The sequence below is a fragment of the Fringilla coelebs genome (assembly GCF_963513975.1).
Source record: "Fringilla coelebs genome assembly, chromosome: 19".
Taxonomy (NCBI): Eukaryota; Metazoa; Chordata; class Aves; order Passeriformes; family Fringillidae; genus Fringilla; species Fringilla coelebs.
The window spans coordinates 14,297,162-14,319,259 of NC_140045.1; the positions used below are offsets into that span (position 1 = coordinate 14,297,162).

General features: G+C 40.7%; 1 protein-coding gene across 2 annotated transcripts in view; it reads right to left on the reverse strand.

Annotated features, from left to right (window-relative positions):
• COX10 (cytochrome c oxidase assembly factor heme A:farnesyltransferase COX10) overlaps positions 1-22,098 on the reverse strand; it is an 86,618-nt gene that overhangs the window by 23,479 nt on the left and 41,041 nt on the right. For both annotated transcript variants that reach the window (XM_084218358.1, XM_084218359.1), the window contains exon 5: positions 6,004-6,074. In XM_084218358.1, the coding sequence (XP_084074484.1) occupies positions 6,004-6,074 (71 nt within the window). The remainder of the gene's footprint in view (positions 1-6,003; positions 6,075-22,098) is intronic.

A 22,098-nucleotide genomic window follows, 5' to 3' on the forward strand; every position in this document is an offset into this window, starting at 1 on the left:
GCAGTGAACAGATAATTGAAATATAAGTACTGCCATCCATATCCCCTTTGGGAAAGAGACACAGTAAGCATTATATCATTGCATTAGACCATCCTTTGATGTGGGTTTTATTCTCATTAAACTATGTTTTAGCCCCAAGGTTTCTCCCCCCAAACCTCTCTGTGACATGACCATGACAGAAAAAAAAAATTAAAATACCCCACTGTTCAAAAGGCAAGAAGTACATTTTTACAAGCAATTGTACATGTCAAATATATAAAGCTGCCTTTTTAATTTCTTGTTTACCAAACACAGTCAATGACAGCTCCTGGAAAACACAGGGTGGGAAAAAATGAAGGCAGGAGGGTGGTGGTGGGGAAGGAATGCATTTACTTGTTTTTAAATAATTAAGCCTGAATACAAGCAGGATAAGAAATTCTTGAAAAGGCTGCTGTGATGGTGTCTGCTTTGAATTGTGCCCTGTTTAAACAAGGGGAAAGCCTCCCACTGAAAAAAGAAACATTTTTATCATTCAAAAAGATCTCAGGGCAGTCCCTTTAAAATGAGGTATTTTCTAAACAAAGCATCAGAATGTTCCCCTGCAGGGAATAAGCATCTGATCTCTTAAAAATTATTATTCTTGAAGAACTGTAGATTTATGGAGTTTTTGTTTTATTTGTTTTAACTTAAGTAGAATGAAAACTGTCTGAAATGACCACCCAAGGGAGCAGAGCCACCAGCTAAGCAGGGGCTGAGCTCTAAAGGGGACCCAAAGTTGTACCAAGACCCCTGGGGAGGTTTTAAATCTCTGGCTTAACCACAGCCAGCAAAACCCTTAATGCAGGTCTCAGCGTAAGCCTAGGACATTGATTTACCTTCACTTTACATCCATGCAGCTCCACTAACATCAGTAGGAACATTCTTGATTTACATTAATGTTAAGCAAAGAAACAAGCTAATTACCCTGAGTTATCCACAGTGATTACAGAAGAAATTTTGTTTAAAAATGCACACTTTTTTTCAGTGTGAACTGGTTTTGTTACACTTGTAATAGTAGGTCTGCTACATGCAGCAGAGTGGAAAACTCAGCGTTACATAGAAATAGTCTAGAGTCACAATGTGCTTAAATAAAATTTCACATGTTGCAGTTTTCTACTAGTTCAAGAACATCCAACTTCCATATCTGCAATTGTGACTATGATTCACAAATAAAAGCCACTGGTGAGAAACAGTACTAGCGCAGGAGCCCTTTTTGGTCTGATTCTTCAAGAGTTTGGCTTATAGTTCAAACTGAGCCAAGTCAACACTTCACTCAGAAATATCAATAAGTAGAAGTGTTACTATCTCCATTAACTGCAGTAAACATCAACTGTGAACATGAGAAGTGGAAACCTCACAAACAGAACACAGCTCATTGGGCATTGCTAAGGGAAAATGTTAATGGGATTCTTGGGAAAAATATTCATCAAACAACACAAAGATTTATTTCTATTGAAGCATTCAAGGCATTACCTGTGTTGTGCCACCTTCTGCCATTTTAATAGACTTAAACCTCTTACATGTGTATAGAAAAGTAGCCTGAGTACAAATAATCTGCATAAGAATAGCAATAAATTCCACAGCATGTTAGTTTTATCATAGAATCCCAAAATAGTTTGGATAGGAAGGGACCATAAAGCTCATCTCTTTCCATCCCCCATGGGCAGGGACACCTTCCACTATCCCAGGGTGCTCCAAGCCCTGTCCAATCTGGCCTTGGACATTGCCAGGGTTGGGGTAGCCACAGCCTCTCTAAGCAACCTGGACCTGGGCCTCACCACCCCCACAGGGACGAATTTCTTCCTAAAATCTAATCTAAATCTACTCTTTTGCAGTTTGAAGCCATTATATTGAAGGGTTTTGAGACAAGACCTGCTGGAACCAGGTCTGACCTCAGAGCCAAGACTGTTGTGAGCAAGAGATGGGTCTTCATCTCTCCTGAGGCCTCTTTCAGCCTGGACCACCCTCTAAAGCTACCTGTATAATGCTTCATGATCCAGGTAAGCAAAGGAGAAGCCCCAGGCCCACTTTCAGGCAGGCACTGCTGAGTCCAAAGCCAAAGGACTGGGTACAGCACTCAGCTGTAAGTTGCAAAGTAGCACAGGAGCAGAATTGAACAATGTCTACACAGCCATGAATTGGTTATTTAAAACATACTGTTCAAGGTCTTTTTTTCTTTTAACATGAGAAACTATCCTTGTACAACTATGAAGCCTTTACGAGTGATTAACACAGAGGATCCAGCAGCTCTCTAAGTTCGTATAACTGCCAATATTCAGGAGTGTGTGCAGGTAAAGGGTGATCAAACCTGTCACTTTGCACAACATAACAGAGCAGGACACTTGTCACCCTTGAGGTTGATCTCACTCAGCTACTGCAGCTCATACCAGAGATTTGTTAAAATTAATCTGCAGGAAAATTAAATCCATTACCTTAAAAAGCAAGGGAATAAATCACACCCGACAGGAAATCATGAAAAGCTGCTGCCACTTCAGACAAATCTAAGATTGTCTGAGCGTGCAAAATTTTTCCTCGTCAATGACACAAATTCATAGAAGGAAACAGTATCAGCTGTTATTATAATGCAGAACACAAATATGCTCAATGAGTTTAACACTGCAGTCCAAGTATAAACAACATTTCAAGCTGTTTGCATTTCCAAACAAGACTTGAAGGGTCAGAGGAGGGAGGAAGATGTGGGCTGGCAGGATGATGGATGGCACTCACTGGCACGCTGTGTTTGGGTCTACTCTTGTTGTTTTTGCAATAGGATGTCTCTGATTACTCTCTGAATAGAGAATAAAGATGGTTACATCTCATGGCTCAAAGGGAACATCTTTTTCAGAGTCTAACAAATTAAACAGAACATTGTAAAGCAAGCAGTCAATGAATTATCTCGTATTGTTTGTCACAGATCTCCCAACAGTGTCAGAAGATTCCCTGGGGTACCAGAGGTGGGTTTGGGGGCTGGCAAATAAGGTAAATGTGCTCTTGTCCCTACATTCAGCAGCCCCAGCTCTGCAGAAACCATCTGTGCCATTGCCTTTATGGATTGTCCAGCCCAAACATATAAAATATAAAGCAGGGGCACACTGAGCCCCTAAGCAATTCTCAGCCATCACGACGACGCAATACAGAGACTTCACAAAGGATGGAGGAAAATTACTTTTCCAAGCCTCATCCTTCCAGAGATCTTTGCAAAATTAGCTCCTGGCTCACAGGGAATGATGGACAGGCCAAAGCTGCCCAACTGAGAGACTTCCTGAATGCCACTGGTAAGAGAGCAATACTGTCTCCAGCCAGATGTCCACACCTCAAAGTGCAGCCTGGGCCACAGAGCCTTTCTCTGAAAGCTACTGATGTTCCTCATCGATGCCAAAGGAAACTTCCAGTCCCCAGCAACTCACAGAAAAGGGTGATGCCGGGGTTTAGGAACCACATGAATGTGTATGCAGAGAAATTAACCCCTGGGATGGACTTGTGTTTTCTCAAAGTGAAGGCTTCAGGCACAAAGGAAGGGGAGAAATGTAGATGGAAGCAAGATCACTTAGAATAATCAGCTGGTCTAAACCCTGAACAAACTGGGGGCTGAAGCTGCAAGCGGAGGCCACAAAGCAGAACACATGGGAATAGTTTCTCTACAAAAGCTTAACACTTCCTAACGAGCCACCTCTGTGAACTGTCTTACTTAAAAAGGAGACACCAGCTCATCCAGGGACTGGATGACTCAGTAACTCCGCGAACCTCACTGGGGCTGCCAGTTTGATTCTAGTACATTCAAAGCATGTAAGAATTCTCTTTGTGGTGACACAAACTCTAGAAAAATTCTCACTGCCTCAGTGCAGTCTTCAGTGGGCAGGAGTCACATCAAAGCCACCACTGAAAGCCTTTCCAAGGAGGTGCAGAGCCAACATGATGGAGAGTTAACAGCCTTCTCTCTTAAAAAAGGATCTTAAGCTCAGGGCAAAAACTTCTACCCATTTTGTCCAGTTCTGTAACAACAACTATGCCAAATAAATAAAAATCAAGGAAAGCAAGAAAAAAGGAAAATATATTTACAAAGAGTGCAAATGAAGATGGATTAGAAAATGATGTCTCGTTTGCACTGGATAGCACAGATGTTTTAACACAGCAGAATTTAAAAAGCAGCAAATGTTTCATTAAATGAAGCAGCTAAAGAGAAGAAAATGTCAGCACTCAAATGTCAGACAAATTTTGGGCAAGAACTTCCCAAACTCTCTCAATTGTTTCCCAGAGCCAAGACACCAATCTCTTATGTACTATATGTCCATCCCTCTCTTGTCTGGTTTTGACTGGTTTTAGCGTAACCATTTACAGGTTTTATATTATCAGCCAGGAAGGAAAGAGTTCAAGGAACACCAAGAAATATGTGGCAAAATACAACAAGGTTAGATTACTTGCACTGGTTTATTCTCCACACTACAGAAGAAATAACCCCAGTCAAGGTCTGCATACTCCACAGTCTGCAGGGAGCAAGAACAGCATTATTCAAGGGAAGTGACACTAAAGAACTTTAAATTAGCTGTTGACAGGCAGGTAGATAGATTGATGAGTGATTGCCCAATGTCCCCAGCATTACCATTTTGTGGTGAAAGCAATTATGAAAGGGGGGGAAGTAAAAAAATCCATGAAATACGGTTTTGCCAGTTTGTGGTGCATTCAGATGACAGTGAAGTTTACTTAAGGACACTGGAAACATAAAATAAATTGCTTTCCCTGAATCAGAAGTTGACAGAAAGTTTCCGAGTTATATTTTTGACTCCAGAAGCACTTCAAGCCATGCTAGCAGACTATGATAAAAATAAAATAATAATAATAAAAAGAAAAACCCCCATAATTTTTCTTCCTAATAAGTGTTCCTTCTCCCAGGGCATAAGGACCACATGCAAGGGAGGCAGAAGTGCATGTTCCCTGAACCACACAATTAAGCCTGACTTACTGTATATCCAAAAGATGACCTCACTGCAGTGGTCCCTAAAACATCTTTTTAACTAAAATTAACTTGGAAATCTGCAATTAGCACCACCTTTGAGAACAAATCAGAACAAGTTTATTGAAGCATTCTTAACTATTTACCACAAGAGTGAATTTACCCCCAAGGTTCACTTGAGTATTATGTCTCAATTTTCTTGTAGTTTCATCTATCATGTTTTTATTCAGTCCTCCGAAGGTGATGGATAAAACACAGAAATAAATAGGACCAACTGTTCACAGAAGCCTAAGGGAAAACATAATTTTGTTATAAATACTCTTTGGCACAAATCATGGAAATGCAATACTAAAATTGTTTGTTGAATCATTTATGAATTGGGCCTTCAGTTTCAGTTTGCAAATAAGTTAGAGGATTTTTATTTATGTTCTTTTTCACTTTGCTTTTTTAGTTGCCAAACAGCCTTTGAGAAACTGAACTGATACATTATCCAGAAAAGAGAGGGAATGGAGGACTTTTTTAAAAGAAAATTTCTATGCTAATGAATGACTTTTATTTGGTGGGGGGAGGAATTTACTTGTAGATGATGATAAACTTCATGATAACAAATTTTTAAATCAATTTCCTAAGTTGCCACAATGAGTTCTCAACCAGCCAAAGATGTAGAAGCCACACACATTTTTGTGTTTGTTCTTAGATGGGAAAATTTTAGGATTTATTACTACAAAACAAAAGTTCAGTGAAACATAACTGTATGCTGCCACACCATACACACAGTCATCACACATGAAGAAATATGTAATATGAGGGGAAATTCTACTGTATTGAGAAATGCAGTATTTTACAGCTGTGAGTGCCCAAACTGCTCACACGGAAGTTATAAACATGAAGAAACAGCAAGCAACAGAGAGGTGCATTTCTCTTACATGTTTTGTCTCAAAGTGCTACTTTTTATCATCTGAAGAGGGAGAGAAACTTGGAAATAGATAAAAGGCTTATTCCTCCTTAGCCAGAGCAGGTGTGCATTGCCTTACCTGATCTGTCCTCGCACCAGTGGTCTGTTCTTAGTCCTGTTCATATTTGAGTCAAATGGAACCTCAAAGAACTGTAATTAAAAAAAAGAAAGGAAGAATCAGAATGAAAGGATACTGGAAAACATGCCATGCATGGAATGTCCTGTCTGCATCTGCAGGTGCTTTAGTCTCTCCTTTTGAAGGTTCAAGGATACAACGAAAATGGTAAATGGGTTTTACGGAGCTCTCATTGATGCTTTTGGCATCCCCTTAGAAAGAAAATCACCCAGAGGACAAAAATAGTTTGCACAAGACCCCAAAAGTTCATCATTTGAAGTACAGTTTGATTCCAAGTTCTTTTCTCAACAGGTCTGACACATCTTTTAGACATACACAATTACATTTGCATACACACATGGAAATCATGGAATCGTTATGGTTGGAGAAGATCTTTAGGATCATCCAGTCCAACCACTACCACCACTGTGTTCACCATTAAACCACATTCTCAAATGTCACATCCACAGGTTTCCCGAACACTTCCAGGTATGGTGACTCCAGCACCTTCCCTGGGCAGCCCCTTCCAGTGCCTGACAAGCCTTTCAATTAAGACGTTTTCCCTAATGCCCAACCAAAACCTTTCCCGGCATCAGTTGAGGCTGTTTCCTCTCACCCTGTCCCTTGTTCCCTGAGAGCAGAGCCAAATCCTCACCTGGCTGCACCCTCGTGTCAGGGAGTTGAGCAGAACCAGAACATCCCCCCTAGACTCATTTTCTCCAGAAAATTATATAGATCGCAGCTCTATATTAATACAAATTGTCCTTGTAAGTTCTTCTTTGAAGACCTTCTGGTCTTTAAAACACAAATACTGCGGTTTTTCCAAGATCACCTACCTTGCCAGAACTTATAACCCACCCCAAAATCAATCAACTCTTCTAAAACACTACTGGAACTGCTCTGAGCCTCCAGTTGGAGCAGGAGGGAGTGAACACACCATACAGTGTTATTTAATGTCATAACCCAATTTGACTTTAAACATGGCCTATGGGAAAATTCATGCTTGATTTACAGGTCAGATCTTCTGAACTTCAACACTAACCTGGAAGTGTTGGATGTTTCACCAAGAACCTCTATAGGATACAGACACAAGTTTCTTCAGGAGTAAAGCACCCCATTTGGATCTGAAACCAGTGACAGCTTCTGACAGCCCAGTGTTTTGCTAATGTTTTGTTTCACTGTTGTATTTCAGACGCAATTATACTAAATGGAGGAAAAAAAGACATTTGACATCAGACTGGTAGAGCAATACAAGGGAAAAAAAACTGTATAGGGCTAAAGTCTGTTCTCCAGAAAATATATTGGCTATGATTACTTTTTTTTTTTAAGTCACAGGTTTTATTTCTGCTTGCAAAGGTCTGACTGCCTTGAGTTACTTCCAGTTTAAAATGGTGCAGGTGAAGAGATTTTTGCTTATTTGATACATAAACTTATGCTTATTTGACACATAACTGTGTGCAATAGGAAAAATCAAAGTAATGTACAAGTTTTAAAGCTCAATGTGTCTCAGACACAAAATGGCTGAAATGAAGAACAGTTGAATAGTCAAGACCTGAAAGAATTTAAACTTATGCAGTTGGGTTATCAATATAAGCTGATGATGCCATGCTTAGTGTATCAAATATTTCCATATATTTAATACAGCAATCAACCTCTGAACAGAATAAAAATTTTGAACAAGAATCTCCTCTGCTGACTTAAGTAGTCAAAAAATGTCTGTGTCTATTGTTTACAGACACGGCTGCTCCTGAAATTAAGACTACTGCATGACTTCAGACTGAATTTTTTTTGCTTTTTTAAATCTGACAATTTGAATAATCTGTTACTGTCAAGCGCATGTATACAGCATGGCACTACACTTCCAACAGAACTAAACTTAAAAAAATTCTTTTACTTGCAATGCCCTAGATTCCATGTCAGCAAGATGTCATTTATCAAATTTTCCCCATTTTGCTCCCAGATGTTTAGCAAAATTCTCTCTCCATTTGAAATTATTTTCCCCTGATATTCTTGAAAAAATGAAAAAAGCCATGCATCTCAAATATCATTCCATAAGAATGAAAGAGTGAAGTCAAACATATTATCTCATGCCAGGCCAACAGAGTCCTGCCTGTTTCAGCATACAGTAAATTCAGTAAGATGAAGCCTAGATAAATAAATACTTTAGAAGCACTCAAGAGGCTTTTCCCCAGGAAGTTTGAATGCATCAGTTCAGCTGGACATGACAGAATATTATCTGCCCTCAGTATCTGGGAAACTGGCCACCAAAAGGGTAGACTGGGGGTTAAATCTACACCATCTAAAAAGCCCTGAGTGACAAAACTTGGCAACAGCTCTCAAGAACCTAACCTAAATTTTAATCAGTACACATGAACATTTATTTAAAACATGATAACGGCAAAAAGAAAAATAAAATAAATCAGGCTACCCAGTACTCTGTGGTCTATTTCTCTGTCAGGTTCATCATGCTTTTTGTGCAGATCTCATCTCTTTAATACAGAGTAATTATATCTTGAGCATCTCACAATTCCTAGCATAGCTGTCACATCACTGCTCAGAGCTGTTTACACCTGTGGCCTTTCTGTCCTTCAGCTTCTTCACGCTGGTTTCCACTTTGTTTATATGTGAAATGTTAAAGAATGCTTAATTTCAAGCTACCTCTTGGAACCAGCAGTGCCTGCAAAGGGTGGCTGAGCACACAGACCTTCCAGAGGGCTCACAGACTAATAGTTTTATTAAGACTATGCTAAGATTTCTGTAACAACACCTTGCAGCTGCAGATTACATGATGGTGGCACTTTCAGGACTATTGATAGTGAAAGAGGACAGTGTGTCCAGTTCCTTTGCAGGCAACTTCTGCTCCTTCCATCAGTTCACAGAATCACAGACTGTCCTGAGTGGGAAGGGACCCACAACGAATATCAAGTCCAACTGCTGCCTCTGCACAGACATCCCAAGAACCCTCCTCTGTGCCTGAGATTATTGTCCTAACACTCTCTGAGCTATGGCAGCCTTGGGCTGTCACCACACCCTGGGGAGCCTCCAGGGCTGTTCAGTGCCTCAACACCCTCTGGGTGTTGAACACCAAGACCACCAATTTAGTTTCCCAAGACAGTGGCCTGACAATTTTCAGTTAATTAGGCCAGTGCAGCCTTGAGCACATGCTGCATTAGCCATCCATAGTCCTGCAAGAGAGATCACATCTACTGAATTACAACAGTCCAACACCTTTACTCCCGTTCACATGAAAACACCAACAGAGTGCACTAAGAGGAACAATATGCCATAGAGTTTATCAAACAGATCTGCCACACTTCAGCTAATAAACATCTTTCATAGACTACACTGGATTTCCAGTGTATCAAGGACCAGCCTGGCCGCTGGCCCAGCTCTAATCGGTGACATGTGGTGGAAACGGGGGCAGCTGAAACAGGCAACCAGTGTGCCACGTACTGACATAAGATTTACTCTAATGCTAAACACATTTACAGCAAAACTGATAATCCCAGGAATCTAAAGATGGAATGGAACCCTGACATTAGCAGACAATTTAATTCAAGGTAACTCTGAGGTCCTCCCACTGCAAAAACACCCCTGAATCCAAGGAGGCTTCCATGTGTTCTTCGCCAACAGAATTGCCCTCTGGATCTACATATTTCTCTTCAAAGACTCCCAGAAGGGCAGTTCAGGTAAATTTTCAGCACTTATGAGTGAAGCAGTTCTGCTGGTCTCCAAAATCCCCCCTGATTTGTACCACATGGGGAAGTGGAGATGAGCTACAGGGGATGGCCAAAGCTCCTCCTCAAATAAAAACTCTTGCCATGGACCCAAGCGAACAGTAATACGATATAAATAAAAACCACTACAGCTGGATGCCAACTAGAGCAATTCAATGAATATCTACAGCCAGAGGTGAAGCTCAGCTGTATAGGGCAAATCTTGCAAATATTGATCTTGTTGAATTAGGTGTTTCTGCAGTTCTCCCAATTCCCCTGAGCTACAGAAAGCTCTGATTCTCTATGGTTTTCTTTGGTATTGCCCAAGAGCAAACAGTTAACCAGAAACACCACTGAAACACGCTGGAAACCAAAAAGGTGCATGAACCAAGAAGAAGGAGGTGGACCAAAACTGTGTGAAAAGCACAGCGGCAGAGCAGACTGTGGACAGCTCGGCAATAACCTGCAGTTTCCTGGGAGGGTGACATCCAAAAAGTCATTCCTTGCAGCTGGCCATGCAGCCTCCAAATTCATCAGGTTTCAGCACCAGCCTTTCACATGAAGTCTGCTTTTCCCATGCAGCCAAAAGAAAGTAGCTTCAAGCAACACTGGAAACTCACCAGACCCTGAAGCATCAAGTACTTTCCTCTGAGAATGTTCTCCCTCTCTGTATTACCTAATTATTTCTATTCCTCGTGTTTTCAGTGATTTATCTTACATTGTCATAAAGTAATATATAATTACATAAATGGAGAAGAAAAACATAGCATATAATTCACGGTAAATAAGATCAAAGTCAAGATTATTATAGGTTGCCTTCTGGTTTCTTTTCAATCACTTTTATATGAAAACGACAAAGAATAATTAAAGCATATTACAAAAGCCTTTTTACTCAATTGTACACAGATGTGACTAAAAAAAAAGTGGAGGAGAGGATTTTCAAAAGCACTCGTGCTGATCTAACACGATTCTCACTGAAGTCAATGGCAGTTTGACTTCAATGAGAGAAGAGACAGACCAACACTGAGTGATTCCGAAAATCCCACCCTAATTGTACAAACAAGGGAAGGCTTTGGAGACTGCTGGCTTGGAGATTGTATATTTGAGAATCATAAAGGGCACACAGCACCTGTTTGTCTTCAAGATATGAAAATAAAGCAAGGCAAATATTTTAAGGATTAGAAATAGCTTTTTTTTCTTTTTTTTTTTTTTTAATGCTGTATCTGAAAACCCTCTGGCAGTGAAGTTCCCAGTCTTACTATAGATCTGTTCTGATATTTTCCATCTCAAAGAGGATTCTAATTAAAAACGAGATCAATGCAAGCCTGAACAATCTTACTCACAGAGGAGGGCAGCTAAACCCCAGACTGTCATGTCCCACAAAACTGGAAAGGTCTGTCACATAAAGGATCTGACACAGTTTCTTTTTTCTTTTCCCAAACAAAAGGCACATTCCTATTATTAGCCAGCATTCAAAAGTCCGTTGCTCTGTACAGAGAATACAACAGGAGGAAATTGCTAAGAAAATGTTGGTACTTGTGACTTTAGAGATTTTTCAGCATGGAGACAGCAGATTCACTGCTATATACCTGTCTGACCCGTTGGGACTAATAACCTGTTGTGCCAGCTCTGCTTTGGAGTGCTCAAGAGGTTATTCTCTTGACCACTCACAAGTGTGGCTTTCCAAGGATTCCCAGAGACACTGTACACAGAACCGGGCATTTTAGGCCTTACATGGCATTTAGTATTTCGGTATCCTTAACTGGCAACAGCGGCTGGAGCTGCCGGCATGCCTGGCACAGTGCTCCATGTTTGTCTTCAGCTCATCCAAATCCTTTCAGTGGCTCTGACCAACAAAACAAGTGGTCACTGAGTTCTTGCAGCCTGGACCTCTTCCTCAGCATTTTGGCTAAACAACATCCTTTGCTGAGACCACAAGAGCCATTACAAGGAGCTTGAAAAGCTCATGGCGGTGATAATGTGGAGTGTCACAGCAACATGTTCCTAATGCTGCTGCATCTTTGGGGCTTGTCACAGTCATGAGGGGTCGGGACAGAGGAGAGGATGATAGACACATCCTGAAATACACTGCTGGTAACTAGGGAAGCCCAGCTGATAAACCATGGGCTCTGCAGGCGTGGATGTGCTTGTAGCAGACACTTGAGGAAGAGCAGTGAGGATAGAAGGAAAGACCCCGGGCCTGCTGTGTCCAAGCCTACTGCAAGGAGCTAAAAATTAACAGTAATTACGTTAAATAACGTGGCATTTGTACCAAAATTCTTTATCTGCTTTACTCCACATAAAAAAATTTTCTTGTCTTCATCTTTGGATCAAGTTTTCTAGTACCAATGCATGAAAAACTAGCTCATTTAACCTAATTTTTTCAATGCACCTGATGCCCAAAGCTTGAAATGGGAGAAAAGACATGAATCTCCTGGTTTAGTAAATGAGAAGCAGATCAGGTGACCACCGATGAGCCTGGCTCTTCTCATTAAAATCATATTTTGCTAGGAAGATAGTGTAACAAAAACAAAATATTTAAAATGAAAGCAGGCCCTTATATGCTGTTCCACCTTGAAAACTGCTGACTTTGTGAGCCACCTAACTAGTGTATTCCCAAGGCCTCATGGAGGTCAGCCACAGGTTCAGGGGAAATGAAAGCTGGATACCACAGACAGGCTCCACCTCATGTGATCCACACTGGAGAAATAACCTCCATGGGAAGGAATACTGCTTTCTGGCCAGCTGCTAAAGCCTAATAATATTATACATTTACCACCAGCAAGTCCTTTTTATTTAGCACACAATTAAGGCATCCACAAACAAAGCTCCTTTCTCCAAGCCTTTCTTGAGCCCCTCTTCCAGAAGGACACTTGCCCATCAATGCTTTTTTCCTTCTTGATCAAAGGAGGCAATTTCCAAGTGCAGGACACGCTGTTTGAATATCTTCCCATAATTTCGGATTTTGTTGCTGTCGGGCTCTCCCTTTTCAACTTAAAATTAAAACTGCTAAAAAATGGGTTTTGACATTTATCTGTGTTATGCTGTCCTGGAATAAATATGAAAACTTCACCTCCCCACAAACACTTCCACAACTGAGCTCTGATCACTCCACATCTGTTCCCTACCCCTGCAAGTTTTTAATGAAGAATTATCATCACTAAATAGATGTCAGAAGCATGTGACATCTGTAACATGCTTTCTTCAGGAACTATTTTATTACCATGTACTTTAGGAACCATTATTAGGGTCAAAGAAAAATACCACCTTTATGCCTTACCAAAATATCCCCTGAATCACTTAGCAAAGACATTTTCTTCAAGAGATTCTTTTGCATTAAATCATATTTGTCACAATCTCTGCATGCCATGAATGCAATGTATAACTTAAAAAACACACAAAACTTCAAATAACAATCTCTTTGTTGAAGATAGGTATTGCACAAGGTCAGTATCTGGTTTAAGTTACTATATGTCCTAAAATACACCAGGCCAGGTCCTCTGGACACAGTGCAGCTGCTTTGAGCAACACTGCAGATAAAATCTGATACTGAAGATGGCTTAGACAAATTCCTGTGGTGGAATAAAGTTGTTACTGAGGAACTCTTGGGGAAGTATTTCTGCTGCTCAATGCAGTGCTTAAGTCAAGCAGGAGATCCCAAGTCAACCAGGAGACACAAATCTCCTCCAGAGGAGTGAGAACAGAAGCAGGAGCTGTGAAGACGTTATTTCTGCTAGTAACTACAGCAGGATCCTGAGCTCCTGGATTTAGGCAGGGCAGATGTAGAAGGAGCAGATCACTAAGAGCCCTCCAGACCATTAGTATCAGCTGCTTTCAGTCCCCTGTGACTACTAGAGAGCTATAAAATCAAGCAGCCACACTGTGCTCTGCTCTTGCCCAGGAGATTAGAGCAGGGAAGTAGGAAGGTGAGATTTAAATCACTTCCACACATCTCCTGGCTCCAAACCATGTGTCCCAGATCCAGGTCATTTTAAGCAGCTTTTTTAAAAATTGTCACTCAAATGATAAGAATACTAATCCATCACAACGTGCTTCCTGCCAGGAACCTGAATATTAATCCATAAACTTCTCTCTTATATGACACGGAGATGTGTCAGTCTAAATTGCTCATGGCTGACACATCCTATTAGTAAGGCTTTTCTTCTTACAAGACAGACAAAAGTAGCATTGTACATACTGCAGCAGGCTTGTCTGCTTTTGGGGAGGCAAAGGATATTTCAGCAGATGCAAACATATCAAGTGCTTGTTCAAAATATCTTTTCATTTCAGAAATAAATTAGTTTTTATACTTGAAGTTCCTGGCATCGGTGAAAGAGAATTTGCTTTGACCTGGCCATATTTAGCAAAATGAAAATCTACAGCTCCTTCTGGCCAAAATATTGAAAACCTCAAAGCCCCAAACCCTACAATGGATGAAATGAAGGAATGCTGCTATAGAATCAGTAAAAAAGTTTAAATGTGAACCAGGGTGTGAAGTAGCATAGGCTTTACTGACGTGCCTGAGCAATGCAACATGCCAGCATTGTCCAAATGTCACAGAGCTGACCTGCTCCACTTACCCACAGCTCAAACCTACTAATAAAATAATTCCTCAGTAATTACTACTTTTAAATATTAGGAGATGATATCATGGGCAACTTCAAGTCATATTTTTATATACAGCACACTTAAGGAATCGATCAAGTTTATAGGAGAGAGTTTACAAAAAAATTTAAACCAAACTTTCTCCTGTTGCTCTAAGTCTGATCTGCTCTCTGATCTAGAAAGAGAGCAAAGGAACTCTGAGGGGCATTTCAGGATTTACACTGCACTGGCAGAACAGCCTCATTGCTTCCCTCCACTGTGTGCTCCCAGAGTCAAAAGGAGACCAGTTTCTAATACACTGAAGAGTTTTAATTGTTAGGGGAGAATATCACAGGCACATTGATGAGTGCAATATTGTAACTTCATTTGTATGACAATGGTTTAATTCAGTTTTAAATCTTGGCAATAAAGCAAATTAAAGGAAATCACTCTCTTCTATCTGTATAGAAATTACCAGAAAGCTATCAATATATTAATAATGTATTTTTTCTCTTATAATTTCACAGATATTTGATGTGGCAGACCACATGTGTTGTATTTTCAAGGCATTTTCTCTCCTCCTAAGGCTATCACAACTCTGCAGATCATAAGACATGGGAGAGATCTAAAGATCCTGGCCAAGCCTAGGGATTTTACCTATAATAGGATAGTTTTGGTAAGGGATTTTTCTTCGTTAAAACATGATTTTATGCAGAATGTGTAGAACTGCCAAATAAAGTAACAATGCAATAACAACACAATAACAAATATCCAAGGTGTAGCTAATCAATTAGCACCAGCTTTAAAATCCAGTAACCATCTTCTTTCCCAAAAGCAAAATGCACCAACTGGGACCATGAACTGGGGATGACCATCACTATGCTCTTCTGTTGAAGGCTGAATGACAAACCTGTACACTGAGAAATCAGATTAAAAAAGACATCTCAAATCCATAATTAGGTCTCACCTTTCCTTCCCCCCTCATTAAGAATGAAAGTAACCAAGAGTCTCACAATGATCTACTGGAAAGCACAAACACCCAAACCTGTTGCAGGGTGATCACACCATCCATCTTTCTAAAGCTGTCGAGAAATGTTTGTCATTCCAGTACTGCTTGCAGTACTCTCAAATGCTAAGATAACATACCCATCAATCTGAAAAGAGGAGTTGAAAAATAAATAGTTCTGAGTCATGTTACTAAGAGGGATTCCACACACTATTAATTTTAGCTTGGAAACCAATTAAGAAACCAAAATCAAATTACCTCCACTCTTTTTAAGGTATAATGACCTATTCACTTGCGTAAATTTATTTATTTTGTGCCAGTGATCCTTTAAAAAGCCTTACAAGTTTAAATATCATTAATTTTAATCTGACTTCTGGCAACAGGAAGACTTTTGACTGCCAAAAGGCAGTCAAAGATATGGACAAAATAGGATAACTCGCTCTATCTTAGAAGGGCATTCTTAAAATAGAAGCATATTAAGAAATTATATATAAGCAACACTTGTTCTGAGCACTGCATGAGCATCAATATGTTGGAATAAATTAGTGCTTTCCACATGAACTGGGTGTAGGTTTTGTTCCCTTCAGCCCCACTGCAGCTTCTTGCTCACGAGTGCTGTTACAGCAGCACTTTTCCACATCAAAGCAAGTGTCCAAAACTGCACACAAGAAAAGGGTTATTAAAGCAGGAACTCCCTGCCCAGCCAAAGGGCTCAAGCTCCTGCAACTCATGCCATGGATATTACCAGAGCAGTGAACTCCCAGCAGTTTTTAATATTGACACGGAAATGCCACTCTTGTCAGGTTTGTCTTCCAGGTGCCTCAAATGTCACTTTTGTTTGCTAAGTGTTAACCCAATATGAAGTTTTCTGAGCATCTCTTGGGAAAAAAAAACAACCAACCTTGCACCTCAGTGGCCTGATTTCCCCCGGGTGCCAGTATCCATCCATCCGAGAGCTTCTGGGGGGAGTATTTCCAACGCCTTCCTGTTGGTGCCGCCACAGGGATGTGGAAGCTTGGACTGCACAGGTCTTGCTAAAACTGAATGGTTGGGACTAGTGTTTTGTTCAATCACAAGAAAAAAAGGAAAAAATCTTCTGGATTCAGCAGGACACTTGACTGAAGCACTTTGTGCAATGCATTAAAGCCAGACTGCACCATGGGAGTTTTGGACGTTGTGTTCACTTTCCATGAAACTAAACCTAGAATCATGAAAAATCTTTTTGTGGTAATGGAAGTGCTTTATAGTATCTCATCCTGGATCAAACTTTTTATTTAGGCAAGTAAGGATAAATCCATAAAGAAAGACAAGGACCTCATCCAAGGACATGGAGTGACAGGACAAGGGGAAATAGCTTCCCACTGACAGAGGGCAGGCTCACCCGGGATATTAGGAAAAAATCCTTCTCTGTGAGGATGAGGAGGCCCTGGCATAGGTTGCCCAGAGAAGTTGCAACTGCCCCATCCCTGAAAGTGTCCAAGGCCAGGTTGGATGGGGCTTGGAGCTGGGATAGTGGAAGGTGTCCCCCACCATCGCAGGGGGTAAAACTGGATGAGCTTTATGGTGCATTAAAACCCAAACCATTCTGAGATTCCGCACAAGAAGAAAACAAAGTACTGGAAGTTCAGCATCAAGGTTACACTGATCATTGCTGGCAAGTAGACAATGAAACAAAGAATTTAATTTGCTTATCCCCAAGCTCAGATCCATATGTGGTGCCACCCAACACATATATGCACCTATGAAAAAGGAAAAGTTACAAAAAACAAAATATAAAAAGCTATTAGGACCTCTGAAAAAAGAAGTGCAAAATCAAATTGTTTGCTCCAATGGAAACTCTCAAAATTAAAAAAAACCCACCAACATTACAAACTGATATTCAAATAAATATTGCCATACTTCTACAACCAAAAATACATGGCGAAACATCTACTTTTGACCAGATTTCAAGTTCTTCAGTGAGGAAAGTGTGTGAGAAACACTAGCTTTGCAATTCCAAAACAAGCTTGTAACAAGAAGTTCTTACTCCAAAATAAGAATGCCCATAAAATACATCCCAAGAAAAAACCAGTATGTTTAAAAATTCACATCATATTAAAGTTCAAATTAATTTCCCTACGTAGGCAAGTCCTTAAATGTATCCCCCCATTTAATTACGTTGTAGTTCCTGTGTAGGCAAGTCCCAAGATGCTCTTACATGATAATCATTAAATATGAAGTGGTGAAATGAATTACAACATTCAGTAATGCTCCTTATGAACTAAGATTTATCGAGGAAGCATGAAATAAAATTATCAAAGCACATGGTTACTATATCTGTATGTTATACTGGGGAAAAAATTAAAATAATCATTGAAAATTATAAATATCTGGACACAGATATTTATATTATCAAAACTGCTGCAGAAGGTAATGCTAAGCCCACCTACTTATTTAATTGAAATATGAAAACTAGAAAGACATCCGAGTGTATTTTACAAGTCATTTAAACACTGAACAAATCATGAAAATAACTGACAGAATTGTGTGATTTAGTAAATACAATTTTTTTATTAGCGCTATCCTTAGGCGCTTGTCTAAAAAGTTGGGGTAAACTCACTTTCACTATGTAAAAAAATTCCAGTTTTGAAAAACAATCAGAAATTACAAAATAGCTCCAATTGTGATCCCAGGACCAGCAACTAGAAAAACAAAAACTGCCATGAGGAAAAAGGAACTTTGTACCACGTGTCTTGTCCCAGGGGAACGCTGGGCACCCACTGCTATCACACTTCTTGGCACTGCCTGTCTAAACATATGCTCATACTAATAAAGGTTTAAAATATATTTTCTAAACTAAACCATACCCAAGGCAGGTTTGGAATATTGCTCATAGGCTTTACAAGCACTTCATTTACACACCAGCATATGCATTTAGTATATAAATATTTATAGCTTGGCAGCTTCCTCTCCAAACCTGCACAGGTTTTCTCTCTTGGGTTTCACCAGCGATATTTCTTTTGAATTTCCACATTTCCAGACGCTTTGCTCAGACAGCCCTGACGGAGAACAGTTGTGCCTATTAGCAGACAAGCTGCTGACAACTAAGCCGAGCTTCTAAAAGCTGGCAGGGACATAATCTGGCACTGAGATCTGATAAGAGAGAAGAAGGGGAAAAGAGAGGAGAGAAAGAGGAAAGGGAGAGGCAGGTTGTCCTGCAAATACTGAGATGCCACAGAAAGACCTAGTCAAGCTCTGAGCCCTTGCTCGAGGTGTTTCTCCTCTCATTCCAGAGTACTTCAGTCAAACCTCACCTTAGTCAACCACCCACTTGCGCAACACCACTTGGTTCTTAGCAAACACAGCCTTTGATTAAAGAAAGATAATGTTACTCCAAGAAGTTATAGACTGGAAAATAAACCGTATTTACAGATACAGAATTGTAGACTCATAGTGTGGTTTGGAAAGAACCTTAAAGCCCAGTCTTGTTCCACCCCTACCATGGGCAGGGACACCTATCTCTAGACAAGGTTGCTCCAAGCCTCAACCAACCCAGCCTTGGACACTTCCAGGGCTGGCAAGTCCACAGCCTCTCTGGGAAGCATGTACCAGGGCCTCACCATCTCTATATAAATATATTTTAGAAGGGCTATTTCTCCTGCTTCACTGTTCAAAATAAGGCAAAGACAAAAATACACCATTATTTAATTTTGCTGTATCCTCTTTTCTTTCCTCCCCACAAGTAAGTAGATTGTGATCTGCATTTTACAGAAGATGCCCTTTTGGGAGAGAAAAAAAAGGCAAGTAGGATCAGGAGTGCAGATGTGTATCCGCACCTTCCCTGAAACTCTCTGAACACAGAAAAACAAACACACAACTCTCTGAACACAGAACACTGGTATTTCCACCATCACCAAGCCATGGTACTACAGGAAAGCAGCACAAAATCAAACCAAGTATGAACCAGCAAAGTTGACAATGCAGCTCTGTCTCACCCCTGTGGGGTTCCAACTCTTTCCCCGCCTGGGTTTCCACACTGGGCACAGTCCATGGTGACAGATTTGCAGAAATGCCACAGCCAGGCTTGCTTTCCTATCCAGAGGACAAAAAGTAATTCCACTATGCATTCCCAGCTTGTATTTCCCTAATGTCACACTTATCTATTTCTAGGGTAACATCAGATTACAGGGGACTTGGGTTTTATTCCAATACAAACTGGCTGGGGCAGGTCAGCGCAACTGGCACGGGCACACCGCGAGCTGCTCCTGCCCGGCAAAGGCGAGTTCAGGCACATCATGTTTCACCATCCCTGCACTCACATCATCACCACTTCCCCAAGGAGGAGCCATACCAGCTCTTCCCAGCAACGTGCCAGACCAGACAGTGGTTTTATTCAGACAGCAAGTTTTCTTTCTACAGTACTGGAATTCTTCCAGGCTAGATAAAATCTAATTTTTTTCCATGCAAAGAACTAAAATACTCATCAAAAACATAAGACCTCATTTCTGTTATGATACTCCTCCTCGGGCATTCAGTTTTGGCCCTGTTGAGACAGAATTTCTTTGTTTTGACCCTGAATGACTTTCCCAATGCATCTCACAGGTGAAGGGGGTTCCAGCTGCTGCCCTCCCATCCACTCCTTAATTAAAGATGCAGAGGTGTGACATAAACCATGTTACAGATTAAAACTGGACTGTGATACACAAGAATGTGGATATGTGGATAGGTTTTGGAAAACAGACTGTTGGCAATTATTTTGGTGTTTATTTAAAATCTTTGAATTGGTTAAAAATAGGTAAGTAGAAAAATTGTTGCTACTTAACAGAAAGAGAAGAAAAGAGCAAGGGAACACGTTTGTCACTTCCAAACAATTGTCAGGAACTGTGGATCTCTTTAGGAACGTAACCAATTACAAAAATATTTTCTAAGTAACGTAGAAATGCTGTCTAGTCAGAATTATCTGAGTTCAAAGAGCCATGAGAAGCAGGAGCAGCACCCTTCTCCTGACATCCAGGGTTTGCTGCCCTCGCAGACATCAAGGCACTAACACAGAGCCAAGCTGCCTTCATGGTCAGGTTCATCCAAATAACTTTTCCATGAACTAATCAAACAGGCATTTATCAGCCTGAGGAACACGCAAACCTAAGGGGTTTTATGGAGGAGTTTTTCCCTTCATAAAGAGCACTGAAACATTTCGTCCAGAAGGTCTTAGATTATCAGGCTACTGCCAGACTAGTACAAAGCATCCTTGATGTCTAGACCAAATGAAAGGATTAGCAGGGCTACCCCAGTGCTGATTACAGCAGGCTCATACTATTTCTCCAGCGGATGCTTTCATAATTAAATATCAAGTAACAGGAGGCACTTCAACATTTATGTCACCCTCACCTATGAAAACAACATAAAGTTTCTTTGCATTGAGAGCTATAAAGTATTGAAAAGCATTCTATGGCTGCAACAGCAACTTGTCAAGCTGTAAAGAGAAATCTAGATTTTAGTGAAGGGGATCCCTTGGGAATGCCATGTATCAGCAAAGCAGAGCAGAAATCACATTATGCCTGTAACTAATATGGACAAAGTGGAATGAGTAATAAAAGCCAACAAAAACCAACTTTCATTCTGATTAGCAATCACAGACTAATAAGGCTTCAACTGCAATTTAAAATTAGGTGGCACCATCAATCACTTGGGTCTCTGCAAGCAGCAGCCGTGGCGCCTGTGGAGGAGGCACCAGGGATACCCTGGGGATGGATGAGACGGTAGCTCCGAGCTCTGCAAGGGAGCAGGGCTCCTCATGCACAGCAGTTGTGATGATCTGGTAGGCGTGCAAACCCTAAAGGGGCTCAAGGGAAGCTTCCCCAAGCTCCCAGTTTTTATCTAGTTAATTCTCTTGGTCCAGGCAGGTGCATCAGCTCTCTGGACTGAAGAAGCATGACAGATTTTAGCTGTCTGGAATAGTTATTGCTCTGCATGATGCAAATATATCACATTTTTAATTCAGTCCAGGGCCACTAATGGGAAAAAAAAATCCCCAGAAACTAGATCTCTAAATGGAATGAGTCCTTATTAGAGGAATAAACAGGCACATAATGGACCTATTAAACAACTTTCATACTTTTTTGGTAATTTCATCAAATTCAAGACAATAAGCTACACTTTTATGGGAGTTTGTTTTTTTTTTTTAACAGCTGGGTATGAAGCTTGAGCAGGTTACTCAACCTTGCTGTGGAGGCTGAACAAAGAGAGAGTGAAAAAAGGGCTAAATAAGGGGGATGGGGCCATGCTGCCTCTAGAAGATGGAACTACATGATACAGAAGGGATCACTGGTTCATAAATCGCTGGAGAAGTTTATGATAACTGGAAACCAACATCCCATTTCCAGCTTAAATTTACACACAGCTAATTTCAACCCACTAATTCTTTTGCCAACACTGCTCTCCATCTACAGCAAGGTCCTTTTCCTCCTGGTACTTACTCTGGATATATTTATGGAGCAATCAGATCCACAGCAGCTTTAGTCCTGCCAGGCCACACAAGCCGAGCTCTTTCAGCCGCCTCTTGTAAGTCTGTATCCTTGTTCCCTCCCACATCCCAGCAAGTACTTTTCAGCACCTGTCCCCATTTGAATTAATTTTTCTTGCATATGGGAGACCAGAATAGTGCAGTTTTACAGATGGCTATCTGCTAATGGCATTAATGGTTCCCAGCCTCCATAGAAATGCCTTGCTTGAGTCAAGATTGCATTTGCCTTTTTCGCACTACTGCACAGTCAT